At 36.3% G+C, this 19,897-nt stretch overlaps 1 protein-coding gene across 8 annotated transcripts in view; it reads left to right on the top strand.

Annotated features, from left to right (window-relative positions):
- The window catches only part of NOL4 (nucleolar protein 4), a 394,072-nt gene that overhangs the window by 270,199 nt on the left and 103,976 nt on the right, over window positions 1-19,897 (top strand). For 5 of the 8 annotated variants that reach the window (XM_065889364.1, XM_065889363.1, XM_065889365.1 and 2 more), the window contains one exon: window positions 15,643-15,822. In XM_065889364.1, coding sequence (XP_065745436.1) covers window positions 15,643-15,822 — 180 coding nt within the window. Of the gene's footprint in view, window positions 1-15,642; window positions 15,823-16,540; window positions 16,733-19,897 lie in introns of all 8 variants that reach the window. The other 3 variants (XM_065889362.1, XM_065889369.1, XM_065889367.1) reach the window with 1 other exon arrangement.

Consider the following 19,897-nt stretch of genomic DNA (forward strand, 5'->3'; position numbering starts at 1 on the left):
GAAGTGGGTCTCCTGTGGACAGCATATATATGGGTCTTTTTTTTGTATCCATTCAGCCAGTCTATGTCTTTTGGTTGGAGCATTTAATCCATTTACATTTAAGGTAATTATCGATATGTATGTTCCTATTCCCATTTTCTTAATTGTTTTGGATTTGTTTTTGTAGGTCTTTTCCTTCTGTTGTGTTTCCTGCCTAGAGAAGTTCCTTTAGCATTTGTTGTAAAGCTGATTTGGTGCTGTTGAATCCTCTTAGCCTCTGCTTGTCTGTAATGGTTTTAATTTCTCTGTCGAATCTGAATGAGATTCTGGCTGGTTAGAGTAATCTTGGTTGTAGGTTTTTCCCTTTCATCACCTTAAATATGTTCTGCCACACCCTTCTGGCTTGCAGAGTTTCTGCTGAAAGTTCAGCTATTAACCTTATGGGGATTCCCTTGTATGTTACTTGTTGCTTTTCCCTTGCTGCTTTTAATATTTTTTCTTTGTATTTAATTTTTGATAGTTTGATTTATGTGTCTTGGCTTGCTTCTCCTTGGATTTATCCCGTGTGGGACTCTCTGCACTTTGTGGACTTCATTGACTATTTCCTTCCCCATGTTAGGGAAGTTTTCTTTTCTTTTTTTTTCCCTCACATACACATACTGTATTTTATTTTTATAAGAGATGAATAGTGGGAAGTTTTCAACTATAATCTCTTCAAATATTTTCTCAGTCCCTTTCTTTTTCTCTTCTTCTTCTGAGACCCCTGTAATTCGAATATTGGTGTGTTTAATGTTGTTCCAGATGTCTCTGAGACTGTCCTCAATTCTTTTCATTCTTTTTTCTTTATTCTGCCCTGCAGTAGTTATTTCCACTATTTTATCTTCCAGGTCACTTATCTTTTTTTCTGCCTCAGTTATTCTGCTAGTGATTCCTTCTAGAGAATTTTAATTTCATTTATTGTGTTGTTTATCATTGTTTGTTTGCTCTTTAGTTCTTCTAGGTCCTTGTTAAATGTTTCTTTTATTTTCTCCATTCTGTCTCCAATATTTTGGATCATCTTTACTATCATTATTCTGAATTCTTTTTCAGGTAGACTGCCTATTTCCTCTTCATATGTTTGGCCTGGTGGTTTTTACCTTGCTCCTTCATCTGCTGTGTATTTCTCTGTCTTCTTATTTTCTTAACTTACTGTGTTTGGGGTCTCCTTTTCACAGGCTGCAGGTCCATAGGTCCCATTGTTTTTGGTGGCTGCCGCCAGTGGGTAAGGTTGGTTTAGTGGGTTTTGTAGGCTTCCTGGTGGAGGGGACTGATGCCTCTGTTCTGGTGGATGAGGCTGGATCTTGTCTTTCTGCTGGGCAGGACCGTGTCCAGTGGTGTGTTTTGGGGTATCTGTGAACTTAGTTTGATTTTAGGTAGCCTCTCTGCTAATGGATGGTGTTGTGTTCCTGTCTTGCTAGTTGATTGGTGTAGGGTGTACAGTACTGGAGCTTGGTGGTTGTTGAGTGGATCTGGGTCTTAGCATTGAGTTAGAGATCTCTGGAGGACTTCTAGCTGATTGGTATTATGTGAAGCCAGGAGGTCTCTGGTGATCCAGAGGGCTCTGGCCTGACACCCAGCCGGAGTACCAAGACCCTGTCAGCCACACGGCTCAGAAGAAAAGGGTGGATAAAAAAGGAAAGGAAGAAAGAAAAGAAAAGAAAGTTATTAAAATAATTTTTTTTTAAAAATATTAAAATAAAAAAAGTAAAAAAAAAGAAGAGAGCAACCAAACCAATAAACAAATCCACCAGTGATAACAAGCACTAAAAACTAAACTAAGATAAACATATAAATCAGAAACTAGTCAGTTGCATACATCAAACCCAAAGTCTACATTTGCTCCCAAAGTCCACTGCCTCAATTTTGGGATGATACGTCATCTATTCTGGTATTCCACAGATGCAGCATACATCAGGTTGATTGTGGAGATTCAATCGGCTGCTCCTGAGGCTGCTGGGAGAAGTTTCCCTTTCTCTTCTTTGTTCTCACAGCTCCTGGGGTTCAGCTTTGGATTTGGTCCTGCCTCTGCATGTAGGTCTCCCTCTGACATCTGTTTGTCGCTCAGACAGGAAGTGGTTAATGGAGCGGCTGATTAGGGGGCTCTGGCTCACTCAGACCAGGGCGGGGGGTGGGGGGAGGGAGGGGTACGGAATGCAGGGTGAGCCTGCAGTGGCAGAGGCTTGAGTGACGTTGCAACAGCCTGAGGCACACCATGTGTTCTCCCGGGGAAGTTGTCCCTGGATCACGGGATCCTGGCAGTGGTGTGCTGCACAGGCTCCCAGGAGCAGAGGTGTGGATAGTGACCTGTGCTTATGCACAGGATTTTTGATGGCTGCAGCAGCAGTGTTAGCATTTCATGTCAGACTCTGGTGTCTGTGCTGATAGCTGCGGCTCGCACCCATCTCTGAAGCTCGTTTAGGGAGTGCTGTGAATCTCCTCTCCTCGTGCACCCTGAAACTATGGTCTCTTGATCTTAGGTAGTTCCAGACCTTTTCCTGGATTCCCTCCCGGCTAGCTGTGGTGCACTAGCCCCTTCAGGCTGTGTTCACGCAGCCAACCCCAGTTCTCTCCCTGGGATCTGACGTTTGAAGCCCCCAGCCTCAGCTCCCAGGCCCCAACCCCACCCCCCAGCTGGTGAGCAGACAAGCCTCTCACGCCGGTGAGTGATGGTCAACAGGGATCCTCTGTGCGGGAATCTCTCCACTTTGCCCTCTGCACGCCTGTTGCTGTGCTGTCTTCCATGGCTCTGAAGCTTCCCCCTGCCCCATCTCATCCAGTGAAGGGGCTTCCTAGTGTATTGAAACTTTTCCTCCTTCACAGCTCCCTCCCAGAGGTGCAGGTTCCGTCCCTATTCTTTTGTCTGTTTTTTCTTTTTTCTTTTGTTATACCCAGGTACGTGGGGAGTTTCTTGCCTTTTGGGAAGTCTGAGGTCTTCTGCCAGCATTCAGTAAGTGTTTTCTAGGAGCTGTTCCACACATAGGTGTAGTTTTGATATATTTGTGGGGAGGCAGGTGATCGTCACGTCTTACTCCTCTGCCGTCTTGAAGGTCCTCTGGTCTATCACTTCTCTTTTATATTCTTTCTTGGAAATCACCTCTTTGCTTATGTTATTGATCTCTTCTTGCATGTTATCTACTTTTTCCATTAGAGTCCTTCGCATATTACTCATAGTTGTTTTAACTTAATAGTCTTATAATGCCAACATCCCTGCCATGTTTGGGTCTGGTTTTTGAGGTATTTAAATAATTATAATTTATTAAAGCTGTTTCATGAACAGGCAGCTTAGAACTAGTATCTAGTTTAAACACTTAAGATTTCATTATATTATGAACCCACAGTTCCTTTTCCACAATTCAAAAACCAAAGGGCTCTCAGAAATAAAGTTTTTTAACATAAATTTGTGGCACACTCATTTTTGGCAAAATCTGATGTGAATTGACATGAAGCTATTTATGGTCTTTGTTTATCTAATTTAGTATACATATTCATATGATTTTGTGGAGAAACATTAATATATGTTATAGGGTGCTTCTGAGGTATTTCAAACTATATAGTTTATGCTCTGCATGCTCTGTCTAAATCCAAACAAATTGTAAGTTCCAAACATATCTAGGACCAAGGCTTTTAAATAAAAGATTACAAACACGTAAATAATAATTTTTTATCTCATAATTCAAGACGTTTTTAATAGGTAGTATATTATTGTATAATTAAGTAGACATGGAGTCAGATAATATGGTTAGGGCATTTAATGGATGGGTTAAATAGATGTACAGATAATTTCATTTACAATTTTAAAGGATAAGATTGTGTCTGGTATGTTGTTTAAGCATGAATAAACCTGAGATGTTGATAAGATAACTGATAAATTATACTCTCATTTACTAGTTATCATGGTCTTCTTGCCCTCTTCTTCTAATGATTTTACATGCAACAGGGAATGCAGGGTTGATTTTGTTTTTAATTTTGTCCCAGCGACCTAAGAACAAACATGCTATGATGTCCATTTGAGTCTCACTTTTCAGATTTTACATTTGTAATGTAAAAGTTCATGTGCATTACATATTGTTGTACTGTAATTGGCCATTTCCCAGACACCTCCCTTCAGAAGTAAATATCAAAGGAAAACAGTCTCATATTCCTGTAAGATCTGAAAATTATATAAATAATCAAAATATATAGATATAATTGAAATATATATGTTTATATATGTTATATATACGTACGTATATATATGGATTTGGATAACATTCAGTGAAGTCTACTGCTATGAACAGATCTAAAGCTGACATATAATTCCAAGAATTCAAATGAATTTTGTCCTCAGTGCTAAGATTTCTGGGATGCTCTGACAGAATCATATCTTATTTAGAGTTTCTCCCCTAGACAAAGACTCACGTTTCTCTTAAGGTCATCAGTAAAGGTCTGTGCTATCTAATATAGCAGCCACTAACCACATGTGGTTATTATTATCGTTGCTATTATTGATGATGATATTGCTGTCACTTACTACTAATACTTACTTTTAAAGTAAGACAAATGAAACAAGATTAAATATTTAATATGCAAGTTAAAAGGATTTTAAAATAGATATCAGGCTTGGCAATTTTGTCATATCAATTGTTTTTTTTATTGTCTAAAGCCTAGGATGGTGAAATTATTACCAAATATTGTGAAAATATTTATATAACCCCACTCCCTTGTAAATAAAAACAGTAATAGTGCCTTAAAACCACTACAGTATTATAATCATTTGAATTGTAGGTGATAGAATTAATGATTGGGAGTTCAGTTCACTTCCAAGGCCCACTTTCACCTAAATTTGAACTCTGAGAAGAAAAATATGTTCTTCTAAAGACATATGAGATAGTATTATAGTAAATTTAGGCTTTGGGGGAAAATACATTAATAGCATATATAACATTGTTCATTTTTTTAAAAGTACCTAACAAAATCTAATTATTATTTACATTAGATGTTCTGAGATATGATACCTACATTTACCTTTTGTTATTTTAATTGTAGGACTAAAGTGGGATATTGGAAGATAAATTTTGCCCTTTGGGGATTTCTCCTTTAGGGTGATAGGTTAGTAATTTAAGTAGTTGTGTTTGAACCTTTAATAGAAGAGTTAAACCAGGGATTCACATCTTTACTTATCAGGTCAAAAGATTTCTGTAATGTGATTATATTCTCACCTTGTAATGAAAGATAAAAGCAGTATCCCTGACATCTATCTCTAGAAGCTTCAAGAACATACAGTTTGTTGGATTCTTCCTCTTAAAAGTGGTATAATCATTTAAGCTTCAGGTTGAAAGAAACCTGAAATGTCATTCCTAGCACATATTTCTGTCATCATTTGTAAATAAAAATAAAAACCTTGACAAATTGGTTAAATACATATCAGATTCTCTCAGGAGCAATTCCTTCACATTGAAGTATATAGTAACTTCAAATAAAATGTGCTACTTTTGACTTACAGCTTCTCTTTCTAAGTGGAATAAGCAGAGTGATGGTGCAATTATTTTTTCAATTAGAGAAACTTCAGTAACCATTGGCACCCTAGGCACATGTTCCAGGAAAAAAAAATGAGAATCAGTTGTTCCAAACCCGTTTTAGAATGATGGCTTATACTCTCTTCCCTACCCTCACTCCTTCAGATTTTGTGTAGTCTGACCAATATTTCTCTTCTTTTTTTGCTTGGAAATGTGTGTTAATACCTAAGATAATTTGTTATCTGTTTAGTGTTGAATCTCTCAGTATGATTTCAATGCATGTTTCTAAGACCCTCCATCCTCAGAAAAATTGCTTCTTATAGACGACTTCCTATCATGAATAAATTATATTCATCAGAATAAAAAGTTTTATGTTTAGAATAGCAAGAGAGATCACTGCCTTTTCTACTTCTGACTCACCATGTAACAGTGGTACTAGTAATTAAAATTTATAATCAGTATGTAAAATAAAACTAATAATAAGGGTAAAAGAAAACAACTGTATATGAAAAGGAAGTAAGGAAGATAGAATGTGTTTTTTGGATAAGGAAAGGTATGAAGGCCATTTGTTTGCTTGGTTTTGGGTTTTTGGTGTTTTTGTTGTTGTTTATTGGGTTTTGGGATTTTTTTGCTTTTTTGTTTTGGTAAGGGAGAAAAGGTAATTTTTTCCTAACTAAAATGATTGTTCCAGAATAAGAAAGCAAAAAAAAAAAAGGACAAGAGCTGAATGGACATAGAAAGGTACAGAAATTTGTAGAAAAGAAGTTTTATGTGTGAGTTCAAAGCTGGCTAAAATTGAATAGGTTTATTTATAAGTGTTTTTAAAAAGAGTTCAAAACTAGGATTTAATTTTCTGTCTGTTAAAAAGCACAAAAATTCTTAGATTATCGGTATGCTTTTAATAAAAGATTATAAAAGGTTTATCTTTACCTTTAATGTAATCTGCCTAGGAAACAAAGATTCTGTGTCTTATGAAAATAGTTCCTCTGTAGTTGGTAGTGTTTGGTGATCATTTTACAATATATACAAATGTAGAATATGTGGCTATTGAACACTTGAAATATGACTAGTCTGAGATGGGCTGTAAGTGTAAAACATGCTAGATTTCACAGATAAATTATAAAAAGAGAATGCACACTATCTCATTAATATAAAAAAATAAAATAAAATGGAACCAACCTTGAAAATTTCCTGAGCAGACAAGACCAGTTTAGTCATACAAGCAAAACTTAATTTAGCTTATTTTGTGAGACTAACTTGACCTGGGTCATTTCTTACTTGTGTCTCTGAAAAACCATAAGCAAAACTTAAACTGTTACCCAAAATTGAAATGAGGTAACAATTATCTGATTCCCTACCATTATCATGTAAGAAAATTCTAGGGACTTCCCTGACAATCCAGTGGTTAGAACTCCATGCTTGCACCACAGGGGGCACATGTTTGATCCCTGGTTGGGCAACTAAGATCCCACATGTCGTGTGGCGTGGCCAAAAAAAATTTTTTTTAAAAGGAAAATTCTAATATTATAACCACTGTGAAGAATAAACAATCACTGCCTCCCTACCATATAAGATGCCTTGTAACAATATCCCCCTGAGCCTCATTCCATGTTTTAGTTTGAGTGTTCCCAGTTCAAGAACTGTCTTTTTGGTGTGTGTACAATAAACTTTTTACTATTAGTAATCTTTATTTTCCAGTGAAAACTAGGTAGTAGGCAATTGTGAACTATTATATATTAGCATTACATTGTGGGTTACCAAATTTATTAATACATAATTATAAAAACTTACAGTTTTTAGAGATATGTTTTTATAGTGCAATTTTTAATGTGACAGGCCATTTTGTTAATAAACCCAAGTATTTTTTGTCTCTCTGTAAAAATTTAAAAACCAAATTTAGCATTTAATGTTTCAGTATATTATCTTAATTGGAAATGATTTAGATATTTAATGAATATCCATTATTTAGTTTAATAGTATAATCTTTGATCTTATTTAAAATTTTTTAATAATTATGCTTTGATTAGACATTAAACAGTTAACCATAATCTTATTTTTCTTGTTGACAAATTTTGTAACCTGTGAACCAGGAATCAGGTTCTCATCAGTTATCAGATCTGATGGCTGCTTGATCTTGGACTTGCCAGCCTCCAGAACTGTGAGAAATAAGTGTTTTTTGTTTAAGCCACCCAATCTGTAGTATTTTTGTTATAGCAGCTCAAATGGATGAAGACTAGTGCATCTGCATCGCCTGGGCAGTTGTTAGAAATCAAAATTCTTGGGCCCCACTCCAGACCTACTGAATGGGGTCCAGTGCTCTATATTTGAAAAGATCCTTTGGGTGATTCTGATACATGCCAAATGATAAAACCACCTGCTAGCCAACTAATACCTTGAAGAACAAGCTTGAAAAAAAGGTTTAATATCATTTTGAAGCACCAAAAAGGTAGCTATGGTTTTTTAAATTATTAAGTGAGAGAGATTTCCTTTCAGATGTTATGAAATGGAGTGACTTTTTTTTTTTTTTTTTTTTTTTTTTTTTTTTTTTATGCGTTACGCGGGCCTCTCACTGTTGTGGCCTCTCCCGTTGCGGAGGACAGGCTCCGGACGCGCAGGCTCAGCGGCCATGGCTCACGGGCCCAGCCGCTCCGCGGCATGTGGGATCTTCCCAGACCGGGGCACGAACCCGTGTCCCCTGCATCGGCAGGCGGACTCTCAACCACTGCGCCACCAGGGAAGCCCCGAGTGACTTTTATATAACTAAAATTTCATGAGAATCTCCAAAGTAATTATTAATTTTTGGACAAACACTTGGAAAATGTCAAAATGAAGTATCAAATGTGACTTCTTTATCCAAAACTGCTTACGAAGAATTAATCTCAATCTTGGGAAATCATATACATAATGGTAAACCAGTAAACAAAATAACAAATACCAATCCTTGGTTATACAAATGTGTAATTGCAAATTCACATGCATAAGTAATAATACAGAGATATGTTGTGTACACTTCACACAGTGGAATTATGACATTTCAATTGCCATGTGGAAAGATCTTTTGGACCTTTTGAATAAAATACGTGAGAAATTACAGACCCTTAATTTGAAATATATAAAGGCTTTGTTGTCTTTATATTGATCCACTTTGCTATAAAGCAGAAACTAACACACCATTGTAAAGCAATTATACTCCAATAAAGACATTTTAAAAAATAGTAATGGAGTGTAAAAAATATCAACAAAAATAAGAAGTGAAATTGATCTACATTTTGACACTGAGTAGTAAGTGACTTGTAATGAAAATGTCAGGTCTTACTAAAGACAGTATTTCCTTGGGAGGAAGAAAAATACACTTAATGAAGAGAAATGAATTATATTAACAAGGTGGAAGAAGATTTAAATTTCACATTGGATTTGACAAAAGATACTGATATCAATGAAGAAAACATAAAACTTATAAATGTCACTTTAATGAAGACATCAGTCACTTCCCAAGAAAACTTCAGATGCCCTAAATATTAAAGGAACTTGATTAAGGTTTCCCCGACTGAAAACAATGTAACAATTTGCATGATATTAGCAATATTTAATTTGAAGAGCAAAGGAAAGTTTCAAAACTATCAACAATAAATGACGCATTTCCATCAGATATGCTGAAGTAAAGACTGAATTATTTTTCTATTCTCTTTATAGAATATGATAATACAAAATCATTGTCATATGAAGAAGCAATCAAAGAGCATGCAGCCAAGAAATGTGGAAAGGAAACAGTATTATAGAGATGGGCCAGGGCGTTATTTAATTTTTAAAATATTATTTTTCTACATTTTGTGATGGTTGTAGCATTTATAAGCTTTTTAGAATCTTGTAATTTATTGTGGTTTTTCTCATTTTAATTAAATATTCACTTTTCTAACTAATTTTTCAAATGCACTGCCTCTCCAAACTTTATAACTTTCAGACCTCAGAAAATTTGGATCCATTCAATCCTATGAGCCTAGAACAATGCTCTAAGTATTAAGTAGTGCTTCTTTAAATGTTTTTGAATAAATGACTGTCATGTAAAAATATTCAAAATGGAGGAGATATAAAACTAATTACAGGGCTTCTCTGGTGGCCTAGTGGTTGAGAGTCTGCCTGCCTATACAGGGGACACAGGTTCATGCCCCAATCCAGGAAGATCCCACGTGCCGCGGAGCAGCTGGGCCCGTGAGCCATGGCTGCTGAGCCTGCGCGTCCGGAGCCTGTGCTCCACAACGGGAGAGGCCACAACAGTGAGAGGCCTGCGTACTGCAAAAAAATTTTAAAAAAAACCAAAAAAACCCCCAACTAATTACAAAATTTATACATCTTAAAATTCATTTTGAGAGTTTAAAATCATTTAAAAATAGAGAATATAATACATAGAACTACTAATACCCATCACCCAAATTCAACAGTGGTTAAGACTTTCCACATTTTTTTTATTTTCCACATTTTTTTCCACTTTTTTCCTTTTCTTTCCTGCAGTATTTAAAAGTAAATCCCAGATATCCACATCATTTCATCCCTTCATTCCTCAATTTCTGCCTCTAACAAATGTGGACATTTTCTTACATAAACATTTACTTAACCAAATGTTAGGTTATTACATCTAATCTAATACGTAAAAAAGTATTCAGTGTTATTACCTAATAACCTCATCCATAGTCAAATCTTCCCAATTTTCTCAAAATTATCTTTTGCATTGGGTTTATTTGGATCACGATACAAAGTCAACACATTTCATTTAATTAAACCTTTTAAATCTCTTCTAATATATCACGTATTTTTTCTGTGTGATTAACATATTGCTGAACCAAAGTCAATTGTCCTGCACAATGTCTCATATTTTGGATTTGTCTGTCTTTCTCTTGTGTCTTTTAACTTGTTATTTTATCTGCCTTATTTCCTATAAATGGAAGTTAGCTTCAGAATAGTGGTTCTCAAACTTGAGCTGCATCAGAATCCCCCTGGAAGGTAAGTTAAAACAGGGATCCCCAACACCCGGGCCACATACCAGTACCAGTCCACAGCCTGTTAGGAACTGGCCACACAGCAGGAGGTGAGCAGTGGGCAAGCAAGTGAAGCTTCATCTGCCGCTCCCCATTGCTCCCCATCATTCGAATTACTGCCTGAACCATCCCCTCCCCAACCCCACTGTCCGTGGAAAAATTGTCTTCCACGAAACCGGTCCCTGGTGCCAAAAAGGTTGGGGACTGCTGTGTTAAAACACAGATTTTGGGTCCAGCCCCAAAGTGTCTGATTCAGGTGATCTGGGATGGAGGCCAATAATTTGCATTTCTAATAAGTTCCCAGGAGATGCAGTTACTTCTGATCTAACAGGCACACTTTGAGAACCACTGTTTCTAGACTTAGGTTTGATTCAATTCAAATTCTTTTTTCTTTTTTTCGTGAGCTTGCTTCTTAAGTTATGCTGTATGCTTCATTTTGCATCATTTCGTATCACATCAGATGGCACACAGTGTCTGGTAATCACACTTTTAATGATGCTAAGAATGCCCAGTAGCTTCAGTAATGAATAACTGATATTTTAAAAAATAACTTGCTGAATTCAGTGAAGTTGCAGGATACAAAATCAATATATAGAAATCTGTTGCATTTCTACGCATTAATAATGAACTATCAGAAAGAGAAATTAAGAAAACAATCCCATTTACAATTGCATCGAAAAGAATAAAACAATTATGAATAGATTTAACCAAAGAGGTGAAATTCTCTGACCACAGAGTAAGCAAACTTTCTTTAAAAGTAAAGTTAAGCTTCCTATCTGCGAGAATTTTTCTAGGTCTGGAGTTGGCAGTTCTGTTCAGGTGTGAAATGTGGGAAAAGGAAAATGCCAATATATTTCCAAGAAGGTCTTTGCTAAGGACGGTCGCATGTTATCTCAAGCGGAATGAGTGGAATATATAACTAAGACAAAAATCTAATCTTGTCCCCATAAACCAACACCTGTGTTTTGAGGATAAGCAGGTATATATTTTCCATAGGGCATAAGTTGTGATTCTTTATCTTTGTATTTTTTAGGATCTAATTCGGATATTTTGGATTTACACGTGGAGTATGAAAATAATTGTTCCTGAAGGGGAGGCTTGTTTAGGGTGTGATCATCCCAAGTTTTATTGAGGTGGCACAGGTTTATGAGGCAATGACTGCCATATGTTATGTGGGTTATTAGGAGGCCTCTAGTAATTATTATTGTCTGATTCTATATTATCACCCCAATACCCATATTCCCCCATTTGTTAAAAAGGACTGTTTTTTTTTTTTTTTATGCGTTACGCGGGCCTCTCACTGTTGTGGCCTCTCCCGTTGCGGAGGACAGGCTCCGGACGCGCAGGCTCAGCGGCCATGGCTCACGGGCCCAGCCGCTCCGCGGCATGTGGGATCTTCCCAGACCGGGGCACGAACCCGTGTCCCCTGCATCGGCAGGCGGACTCTCAACCACTGCGCCACCAGGGAAGCCCAGGACTGTTTTTTTTTAAACTTCCATCATTCTTTGGCAAAGACTAGTCTTTTGTTTTACTAATTTATTTATTTATTTTTGCTGTGTTGGGTCTTCGTTTCTGTGCGAGGGCTTTCTCTAGTTGTGGCAAGCGGGGGCCACTCTTCATCGCGGTGCACGGGCCTTTCACTGCCGCGGCCTCTCTTGTTGCAGAGCACAGGCTCCAGACACGCAGGCTCAGTAGGTGTGGCTCATGGGCCTAGTTGCTCCACGGCATATGGGATCCTCCCAGACCAGGGCTCGAACCTGTGTCCTCTGCATTAGCAGGCAGATTCTCAACCACTGCTCCACCAGGGAAGCCCTAAAAAGGACTATTTTTAGAGCAGTTATAGATTCACAGCAAAATTGAGAGGAAGGTACAGAGATTTCCCATATTCCCACTTCCCTTTACACATGCATAGTTTCTCTGTTATCAGCATCACTGACCAGAGTGGTACATATGTTACAATTGATGAACCTAAACTGATGAATTATAATTACCCAAAGTCCATAGTTTATATTAAGTTTCACTCATGGTATTGTACATTTATGGATTTGTACAAATGTATAATGACATGTATGCACCACTATAGTATCATACATAGTATTTTCATCGCCCTAAAAATCTTCTGTGCTCCATCCATTCATCTCTCCCCACCCCCTAAACCCTGGCAACCACTGATCTTTTTACTGCGCCTAGTTTTGCCTTTTCTAGAATGTCATATAGTTGAAAACATACAATATATAGTCTTTTCCATTGGCTTCTTTCACTTAGTAACTTGTATTTCAGGTTCTTCTATGTCTTTCCATGGCTTGATAGCTCGTTTCTTTTAGTATTTAATATTATTCCATTATCTGGTCAACCACAGTTTATTTACCCACTCACCTACTGAAGCACGTCTTGGTTCCAGGTTTTGGCAATTATGAATAAAGCTGCTAGAAACATTAATGTGCAGGTTTTGTGTAGAGATAAAATTTTAATTCCTTGGGTAAATACCAAGGAGCACAATTGCTGGATCATACGATGAATATGTTTAGTTTCGGAAGAAAAAGCAAGACTATCTTCCAAAGTGGCAGTACTGTTTTGCATCCTACCAGCAATGCATGAGGGTTTCTGTTGCTTCACATCCTCTCCAGCATTTAGTGTTGTCAGTGTTCCAGATTTTGACCATTTTAATAGGTGTGTAGTGATACTATTGCTTTAATTTGCATTTCCCCAATGATATACGATGTGGAGCATCTTTTCATATGCCTGTTTGCCATCTGTATATCTCCTTAGGTGAGGTGTCTCTTAAGGTCTCTGGCCCATATTTTAATCAGGTTGTTTTCTTATTGTTGAGCTTCAGTGTTCTTTGTAGGTTTTGGATAACTGTCCTTTTACAGATGTGTCTTTTGCAAAGATTTTCTTTCAGTCTGTGGCTTATCTTCACTCCCCAGTATTTTGAGACCAAAGCCTTTGTAGTAAAAGGAAAACTACAGTCTGAAGTGCCAACTCTGTAGAGAACCTTTCTTAGATGCTGTGAAGGAAAAGGTGGAAGGCGATATGTTGATTCCTATCTCAGTCTAGCTTGAAGGAAAATGCATATTAACATGAAAAGAAAAGTAGAGAGCAATTGTGGTGTTTAATTCTGTGTCCAGTGCCATTGGCTATTAAGAGTTCACAGTGGAGGGAAAGATTGAAGTTGACTGAGGTAGAAGTGGGAATCTTTGTGGAAATTGAACTTAATCTGATTGACCTTGAAAGCTAGTTAGTTCTTCAACAGTGAGATAGGTGAGAAATGACACTCCATCTGAGAAACATAATTCAGTGTTACAAAACTTTCAGTTTATATCATAGAAGAAAAAAACTTTGATTATGCTCTAGCTTTAGATCCTGAATATTCTCAGATCTGTGATGAGTTTTCTTTACCTTGAGTGACTAGGACCATAAATCCTTCATGGTTCCATAGTGGTACTTTTAGTAGCAGATGGCTGGCTCCTGTGTCTCACATCATATCTAAAAAGAATAGATTAGCCCAGCATATTTGCATCCAGATAAGTGTATTATAACACTTTAAAATATTGCACATGCCATTTAAAAAGCATATATAGTATATTTTTCAAACTTACGGAATATTTGCCTAATATTTGATTAGGTAATTCCACCTTGTTAATGATCTGAACTATAAAAGTATGCCTTTTTTTCACTTTTAATGTCAGTGACCTATTCTAGTTTTGTTATCCCTCCTCTGACTATGTAGTAATAATATATTAGTGCAATCCTCAAAGCATGCAACACATATGTTATCATTGTATGGAGGCCTTTTTGGACGCTGATGATTTAAAATTTCCCATTTTAAATGCTTTCAAAAGCATTAGACTATGTTGATAGATTTGAAGATAGCTGCTCTTGTTTACAGAATTGTTTTCTATTTAGCTGGGGCCACCTGGGTATCTAAGTCATCAGATGTGAAATTTGGGTTATTAATTTGACCTTGTAATGATTGATTTCTGTACTAGTCCAGGCTCCATTGCAAATGATCTAAATTCAGATTTAAGCAAAAATATAAAGTGGGGAGATGGAGAGGATATAGTATCACACAGCTGAAAGGTCCATGGGTTAATTTAATTTCAGGCACAGTTGAATCTAGATACTCAAATGATGTTATCAGGTCTATTTCTATTCTGCTTAGCTCTGCTGGATTCAACTTGATTTTAGTTACAGGCACACTTTCTTCACTTGGAGGTGAAGTCAAGGCACTCATGCCTAGGGGAGAGGAGGTTGTTGCCCATAGGATTGGCACTTTGACCTGGCAAAGCAGGGGCTGATTCTGAAAGGAACAGGTGCTGGGCTAACAAACAAGTAAAAGCTACCACAGCAGGACCAATGGTTGGTCTTGGACACAATTACCAACGTTTGTGAAAATTGTCTTGGTTGGCATTCATCTTCTCTTGTACGTTACAAAGCACTAAGCTTAACAAATGGCTAGGAGGAAACCTAGTTGCTTTTTTCTAAACCAAAATCAGATGCCATCTTTCGACTCATAGACAAATTATAAACTGATTTGAAAGCATGTTTTCCTAGCAGTCCTAGTATCAGTATTTTCTGTAGTCCTTGTTGGGCAAATCAATTAAATATACCTACCCCTCAGTTTCCTTATCTGTTTCAAGAATACTAATGCAGTTAGACTGACTAAGCTCTGAGGTCATTTCTAGTTCAAAGAATATGTGATTCAGTGATTCTTTTACAAAACTGAGTACAGGTTGGGTTTTTTTTTTTGGAATATGTATATTGAATGGAAACAGTAATTGCTCTCAAAAAGCTCAATTCAATAAATCTGCAGTCGTAGAAATGTACTCTGTGGCTATTAAGCACTTGAAATGTGACTGATGTGACTGAGAAAATGAATTTTTAATTTGATTTCATTTAAGCTAATTTTGATTTAAATTAAAATAGCCGCAGCTCTAGAATTATCAACTTATTTAAACCAGATTTTTGAGAAATGATTGACATTAAAAATAAAACAAAATTAAAAAAAAAAAAAAAAAAAAAAAAAAAAAAATAAAACAAAATTTATAAGCTTGTGCAAGGAATTTCAAAGCAGCAATTTCCCATTTTCTTTTCAGTCCCCTGCACATAGCTATTCAAGCTATGACTCGGGCAAAAATGAGAGTGTAGACCGAGGAGCTGAGGACCTGTCCCTAAACAGGGGAGATGAGGATGAAGATGACCACGATGACCACGAAGATTCTGAGAAAGTTAACGAGACAGATGGCGTTGAGGCCGAGCGGCTGAAAGCTTTTAATGTGAGTCCTGCCACCCTACCATTATGGCTGAATTTTTACCACTTCACTTTCATGTTGTTGCTTGTTGGTAACTGTGGCTACTTTAGAGACATGTTTGTTTAATTTACAGAAGGATTTAAAAAGTACATGAAACACTCTTAGCCAACCAGACACCAGAATGGCTGTGTTTTGTTTAGAATTTTAAAGCCAAACGTGAGCTGAAAACTGCACTTGTGCTGTGTGAGTATGCATGTTTACCTAGCGGATGAAGGGAGCCTCAGCTTATCCCTCGGAAGCGTCTGCCCGTCATCCGTTATTTGCTTTGCTTTCCCAGCTTATCTAATTATGCATGAAAAAAGAGTCAATTGTTTGTTTTCCGAGATTAGTATACTGTGTAGAGTAGCAATGTAAACAGTCACATTATTAATAGAGAATTTTATGGGGCGCTCAATCGTCACAGTCTACTGTTATTTCTTGATTTTTTTTCTACGCAATAGTCTATACTTTTCTGTCTGTCTGTCTGTCTGCCTTTCTCTCTCTTTCTCTCTCTGTTTTTTAACCCAACCATTTAGAAAGTCTGTAAAGGGTGTTTGCTTAAAGTTTCTGGCTTTCCATTGCGAAGTTCTCCAGTGCATAAACCAGACAAGACTATTTTCCTATCAGTAATCAAGACAGGAAGCTAGGAACAGCAGAGAGCAGCCCTCCAAACCCTTCTCCTCTGTCTCCCTCTTGCCAACAGATGTTTGTCAGGCTGTTTGTAGATGAAAACTTGGACCGAATGGTCCCAATCTCTAAGCAGCCCAAAGAAAAGATCCAGGCTATCATTGACTCATGCAGGCGACAATTCCCTGAGTATCAAGAGCGTGCCCGAAAACGCATACGTACTTACCTCAAGTCCTGCAGGCGGATGAAAAGAAGTGGTTTTGAGATGGTGAGTTTTGAATTAAAACACAGCCCTAGATTCCATCCAAATCCCACATGTAACCATGACACAATTTTTTTTTTCATCTTAGTGTCTTTTTAATTTTTTCCATAACGTCAGGTCCAAGGGGTTTTTGTTTGCTTGTTTGTTTTTTCTCCTTTTCATCTTCCTGAAGTATTTATCCCCTTTGTTGATTCAATAAGACATACCTTGTGAGACCAGTGCTCACAAGCCTAGGTACCATGTCCTAGGAAATGAGGGTCATGTGAGTGAACAGCAGTGAGAGCCAGCATCTCATTCTTGTGTGTTTCCTTTCTGTTACTGCTAAAGCAGATCTAAGGTTATTCGAGTCTTGAACTGAAGCACCAGTCGTTGCTTTAGACGGCCTGTGAGAATGGCTTTCTCTGGAACAAAAGGAAATGGATGGATCCATCTAAGTAATACTATTTTCATACCAACAGTTAACAAATAGCAGGCCTTGAAAATAAAGGTCAGGGAATGAAAATCCTTGTGTGAAAAATAAGGCTTTTGTGTACTCGGTATATTTGTGTACTTGTCTTGTGGATGGTTAACATGAGCGTTTAGATTCAGCTGGGCTTTTTATAGATGGATGATATTATGCCAGTGTTAGATATTTATGGGTGGAAATTAGACAGTGTTATTTGACCTTTATTCTATCTTGCCTTGATGGAATTGTTATACTAGAAGTCGTTTTTACAATGTATTTTAAAACTTTCTTTATATTTTTATGTATTTGAGTGGACATGTATTAGATATTTTCTGAAACTATTTTCATTGTACTTTTGAGAAGGCTCCATAAAAACCAAGACTCTTCGTGCTTGTGATCAGTGTCTCCAATTTATTAGGTGTGATGGAACAGGAGTTGGTATAGATATAGGAGAGGTTTCAGAGTATGCCAATAAGAGAAATAGTTTTCCAGATATAAATGAAATGAATAACAAGTAATACCTCCTATATTATCTATTTTTCTACAATGGCTTTGTAAAAATATCTTTGATATTTTTAAAAGAAAAACGACTGTTTCTTATAGAGAGGCAGTCTGCCAAGATGGTCACTAACACAAGGCTCGGTCCCTGGAGAGCTTGGTCTGGAGTTCTGGGTCCACCAGTTTGTAGCTATGTGACCCGGGCAAGGTGCTTCAACTTTCTGAACTCAGGTCCCTCCTCTGGAAATGAGAATAATTCCTAATTTATAGTGCTGACAGGATTATATAAATTGTCATGTAAAGCTCGACAGGTCATTTTTGACACGTAGTAACCACTCAATAAATCTGAACTCTGAAAATATAATCAACCAAATATTATTTAATCCATCGTCTGAAAAAAGCTACCCAAAATATTTGTATTATAAAATCACAGAACACTACATTTAAGAATTTGCTTACTTCTTAGAATAACTATATTGAAGTTGGAGTTTGTTGTACCTAAATTACTTTAAAATAAAATAGCATAGCTGTGCTTGATGAAATTAAATTATGACAGTTGAGGTGGTATGGTATAAGAGAGGAGAGATTGCTTGAAGAAAATACAGCTACTTCCCCCATTATTGAATTCTTTAAAAGTTATTGTCCCCCAATAGGAGAAAGATGACAGACAAAAAGGATATCCAACCAGGAATAAAAGCCCAGAATCCTGGCTTTGACATCGGTTCATTATCAAATTGGCAGTTGTTGTAAAATTCCAGTAGAAACTAAGTATGTCTCATTCAGTGCACAATGCACAATATATACTTTCCTCTTTCAGTAACAATAAAGATAATAATGTTATATACCATGATTTTATTTTACCAGCACCTGGCACTACTATTTCTTCTAAATCTTTTAATGTTATTTAGAGATTCTTTTCTTTGGTAAAATTTATCTTATTTTCCATGTATTAATAATTCTTTAAAAGAAAAAAATCATTGTCATGTAGAATTCTTAATTTCTCAAAGATGTATTTGAGATAATCACAGGTTTTTTATTAGTTATATTTATTTACCAAATATGAACATCTATTTGATGTAAACCTTGTGCTATGCATAGAGAAAGACAAAAAGTTAATATAAAATCAAGATTAGTTAGGTTTACAAACTAATCTTGAAGGAAATAATGCTGTAAAGAAATGCTATTGTATTTCGTATTTAATAATTTTCATTTGTTCATTTTTTATTCACTTATTCAATATATGTATAATGTGCATAACATCATGCAAAGTAATGAGAAATACAAAAGATGCCTGACTTGTTAATTAAGAAAAGTTAACATGTTCCCTGATCATCATGATTCTTTGAGATTACAAGTTGTGGGAAGTGAAGTGCTTAAGTAATAATATAAGGCCTAATATAAAGAAATGTTAAATGAACAACACAGATGAAAATTGATATTGTAGTTTAGCCCATTTTTAAAAAATACATTGCTCAGTAACGCACTATTGGAATAAAAATTAAATTTGCCATCTAGTTAACACTTGGAATTTTGATTGGCTTTATGTATCACTTCATGTCATCATTTTGAACACTCATCCTTACCTGGAACAAATAGGAAACGGCATGACTAGGGCAGATAGTAATTACAACTAAATATTGTACATTTTTTTTGCCTTTATAATTTAAAATCTTAAGATAATATCCACAGTTTTAAAAAATTGAAACATTAAAAAATATTTTCTTATATTGTTTTTGCTGTAGGTAGACATGAAGAAAATGTATCATTTTTAATATATGATTATCTTTACATGCCAATTATTTTGTAGTACTTAGTAAGTCAAGAAAGCAACCTAGAGAACTTCTTGATATATTTGTAAAGTAGAATTGTAGGAGTATTTGATAGGGGACTCCGTATTATAAAATGAAAGTGGCATTCAGCAAGCTTAGCTCATCCAGTTACTTAGGATCTCTAATCCAGCAGACTCTTTAAGTAAAGCAAAACGCAAAATATTGAATTATGTGTTCCCTACTGACTTTGATTAAGAAATTCAAAGGGATATTCCCATAGAAGTGGTTTATCACAACTTATATTAGTATTATACTTGACAGTGTTGACATTCACTCTAATTTTCTGCTGCTAATACAAAGTCTATTCATGTTTAATTAGTCTACACTATCCCTTAAGAATTTACAACACAAGTACTTTTCATTGACTTCACTGAATGCATACAAATATTAGATTTATTT

Source organism: Phocoena phocoena, chromosome 13 (genome assembly GCF_963924675.1).
Source record: "Phocoena phocoena chromosome 13, mPhoPho1.1, whole genome shotgun sequence".
Lineage (NCBI taxonomy): Eukaryota > Metazoa > Chordata > Mammalia > Artiodactyla > Phocoenidae > Phocoena > Phocoena phocoena.